Source organism: Lipotes vexillifer, unplaced genomic scaffold (genome assembly GCF_000442215.2).
Source record: "Lipotes vexillifer unplaced genomic scaffold, Lipotes_vexillifer_v1.1 scaffold37, whole genome shotgun sequence".
NCBI lineage: Eukaryota > Metazoa > Chordata > Mammalia > Artiodactyla > Lipotidae > Lipotes > Lipotes vexillifer.
Window position 1 is genome coordinate 2499356 of NW_006791811.1, and position 3803 is coordinate 2503158.

General features: G+C 41.2%; 1 protein-coding gene across 2 annotated transcripts in view; it reads left to right on the plus strand.

The window, feature by feature from the left end:
- PLD1 (phospholipase D1) overlaps positions 1 to 3803 on the plus strand; it is a 119132-nt gene that overhangs the window by 16534 nt on the left and 98795 nt on the right. For both annotated transcript variants that reach the window (XM_007464713.1, XM_007464714.1), the window contains exon 8: positions 1463 to 1615. In XM_007464713.1, the coding sequence (XP_007464775.1) occupies positions 1463 to 1615 (153 nt within the window). The remainder of the gene's footprint in view (positions 1 to 1462; positions 1616 to 3803) is intronic.

Genomic DNA, 3803 nt, shown 5'->3' on the forward strand with positions numbered 1-3803 from the left:
CAAAAAAAAAAAAAAAAAAAAAAAAAGGCATCTGGGTGTTGTTTTAGAAACACAGATTGTCCGGCCTTTTTAATGGATCTGTGGTAGGGCCTAGGAATCTACTGTTTTTTTAACAAGCATCTCAAGAGATTCTGATGATCAGGCAAGTTTAGAAAAAACAGGTTCCATGATGTAAAGTCATCCTCCTTCACATGGCCTTCAGACCCTCCTCAATGTGGCCTTTGCCTGTTCCCCATGCCCACCCCACCTAACTTCACTGTCCGTTTTCTCATACTACACCTCCTGAAACCCCGGCCTCTCCAGACTTTCTTCCAGTACAGGCAGCATTCCCACACGTTAGAGCCTTTGCTAACTTCCCTCCATACGGGATGTACACCTTGAACCCTTTGGGCTCTACATGATGGGCTTTTTCCTGGCCTCCCTCAGACACCAGCTCTTTGGGAGAACGCCACTAGCTCATTCTCTTAGTGAGAACTAAGGACTCCCCCCTCCTTACACACATCACTTTTTGTTTTTTTCCTCTAGTACCTAACCATTCAGCCTAGAATTGTCATCGTGCCCCACTAGCCTAATAAGCTCCTTTGAGAACATGTCTGATTTATCTTTGTGTTGTTTCTACCTCTGCCCGAACTCCCAGTTTATCACTGTACTTTTGCATCACAAGGCTCTTAAATAGATATTGGATTGAATGCAGATATACTTTTGAGAGACCATGTTCCACTGAGCATCATTTATTAATGGTCCTTAAAGCCACCAATAATTTGAAATGAACAACAATATGTAGATTATTGGATGCTTACTGGATTTTTTTGAAAGGGGGGGTTTTACTTACTCAGAGACTCATTGGCCTCTTTTTTTTTTTTTTTTTTTTTTTTTTTTTGCGGTACGCGTGCCTCTCACTGTTGTGGCCTCTCCCATTGCAGAGCACAGGCTCCGGACGCGCAGGCTCAGTGGCCATGGCTCACGGGCCCAGCTGCTCCGCGGCATGTGGGATCTTCCCGGACCGGGGCGCAAGCCTGTGTCCCCTGCATCGGCAGGCGGACTCTCAACCACTGCGCCACCAGGGAAGCCCCTCATTGGCCTCTTTTATGGTGGTTTATTTTAGCAAACACCAACCCATTCCACTTTTCGAACAACTATGGCGCCTGCTTTGCATCCTATTAGCGCTGCCTGCCCATATCAGGGGCATTCTTCCAGGATTTGCCATCAGTGTTTAAAGAGCTAATGAATTGTTTTGAATTGCTTGGTGCCAGTACTTCTCAAAAAACATAATAGGAAGATTTTTTATTGTTTTTTTGTTTTATAGTGTTTTCATATTTTTTAAAAAATAGATCCCTTGTGTAAAAAATAAAATTATGTGTACTGTCTGTTAGAGTGTTTACTTCAGATGTGTCATAATAATTTGTTCTTTTTGTTTCAGTAATTCAGTGCAACTTTAAAAATACTTATTTCCTTCTTACAGGTGGTTGATAGTAAAAGATTCCTTTTTACTATATATGAAACCAGACAGTGGTGCTATTGCCTTCGTCCTGCTGGTAGATAAAGAATTCAGAGTTAAGGTGGGAAAGAAGGAGACGGAGACAAAATATGGACTCCGAATTGATAATCTTTCAAGGTACAAATTGGAAATATTTTTAAAAGATTTCTCTAAAAGCAGAGTTTTTCTCCCAACCTTAAGTGAAGAAGATGGTAAAATAATTTAGATGTTAGAAAATTATTATTTAGAACTCATTCTCAATCAAAAGTGATGAAACTACTTTTCTTTTTGTATATTTTTAAGATGTGAATTACATATGTACACGAGTCAGAATAAACGATCCCATGTGTTGCTACGTGCCTGTTTTAATAAAATATATGCCTATTTTAACAAAACTGACTACCCAATAATACCAATTTACCAAACAGATAAGGAGTAATAATTCATATTTTTAAAAAGTAAAATTTTACTTTATAAATTGATATCCTTTTATTAACAAAACATGTAAAAAGTGTACGTAAAAAATTCTGTTTACGTACAGATTTTAAGAAAGATACCTTGAAGGATACTCAACTGTACATTTACTATAGATTTTATTAGCGAGTGTGTGTGTGTGTTGATAAATGTTTGTTTCTGGAAGACTGTAGTTATACAATATACGTGTCTTTATATATACATCTGTCTCTATAACGTTCAGCCTCATGTATATAAATACTTATAGATACACATTTCTCTCTTTATACACACTGACATTAAATATATGTATATTATATAAATATGCTACTCTTAGTAATATGTTTGCATGTGTGTTTGTGTGTGTGAAAATGAGTGCTGAACTTCCTAATCTCTGACAATAGAAGGTTCAGGATTGGTTATTGGAAATGTAGTGGTGCTGCCAATAAACCTCCCTCCTGGGAATCCCTGGTGGTCCAGGGGTTAGGACTCTGTGCTCTCAGCTCTCACTGCCCAGGGCCCAGGTTCAATACCTGGTCAGGGAACTAAAATTCCACAAACCGCGTGGCACGGCCAACAAACAAACAATCAATCAAACAAACAAACAAAAAACCCCACCTCCCTCCTGGTACTGTACTTTCCTGTTTTCTGGGGGACCATAGAAATCAGGCCACAATTCTCATTGGTCGCTCTAACAGTTACTTACTGGCCGTCTTATCTCCATCTCCTATCCTCATTCACTTGCACACCCTTGCCAAATGAATCCATACAGATCCAGGTTTCATCTGCTTCCTCCCTGGTGTGAGTGGTCCTCCTCATTGTATCAAACAAGCCTAAGTTCCTCCATTTACAATCTGAGGCCTTTTATCTCTCTGCCTTTATTAGCAACCCCTCCCTAATACAGCCTTTCAGTTCTGTGGAGACAGTTCTCTTCACCATATCCCTTCTCACACATTTTTAAATTCCTCTTCACCTTTCTTCTTCCTCTCTCCATGTTTGGAGTGGTTTTTTTTATTTTCTTAACTCTGGCTCACGTCCTGTGATAAGACCGCTGTTTGTCACTGTCTCTTTTACAATATCTGTTTCTCATAACTGGTTTTCAGAGGCATTTCAACTCAGTTGGAGTAGTACTAGCATGTTGGCTCAAGCCCAGGCACGTTCCATGGCCTCCTGACCTGCCTGCAGAGTCCGGTGTCAGCCCTGCGGCGGCCGATGGACAATGCCTCGCTGCTCCCAGCACCACCATGTCTCACCTCGCCCCTCGCCACCCCCCCTACCCCAGACAAAAGCCAAGCATCAATGTTAGGATGCTTGGACATCCCTAATCTTTATAAATAATTATTTTGGGGTCTGTGAATATAGCCCCTCCCCTGCTTCTCATCAGGATCATTGCATTTCCCCCCAAAGGCAAACTCTCCCTCCTCACTCACAGGGCTTTTATACTGAGGTGGGTTTCTCCCTAAATGGCAGGGAGACCACTGTCTCCAACACCTTGTTTTCTCTGAACTTCAAATTTGGATAACTTATTTCCACCTCTTGGTGGTAGTCACCAATTCTGACATTTGTCCTGTAATAACTTTTTATGATCTCCTACTCTGAATTTTTTTTCAGCACTTATAAATCTGTAACCATTTAGGATAGTTTAGTCATTGGCAGTAGAAAAATCCAGTGCATTCTGGGTTATATCAGAAGTAACTAATAAGCCACGTTAACCATGGCTGATTCCAAGCTTCCAACTATGTCACTGAGATGCGTTTTCCTGGCCTTTCTCAGCTCTGTCTCCTGGGATCTGCACCATCCTCAGGCTGGTCCCCTGGTGGTAGCAAGATGGCTGCCTCTTACACTCAAACCAAGTTCAGTGGAAGGGGAAGAG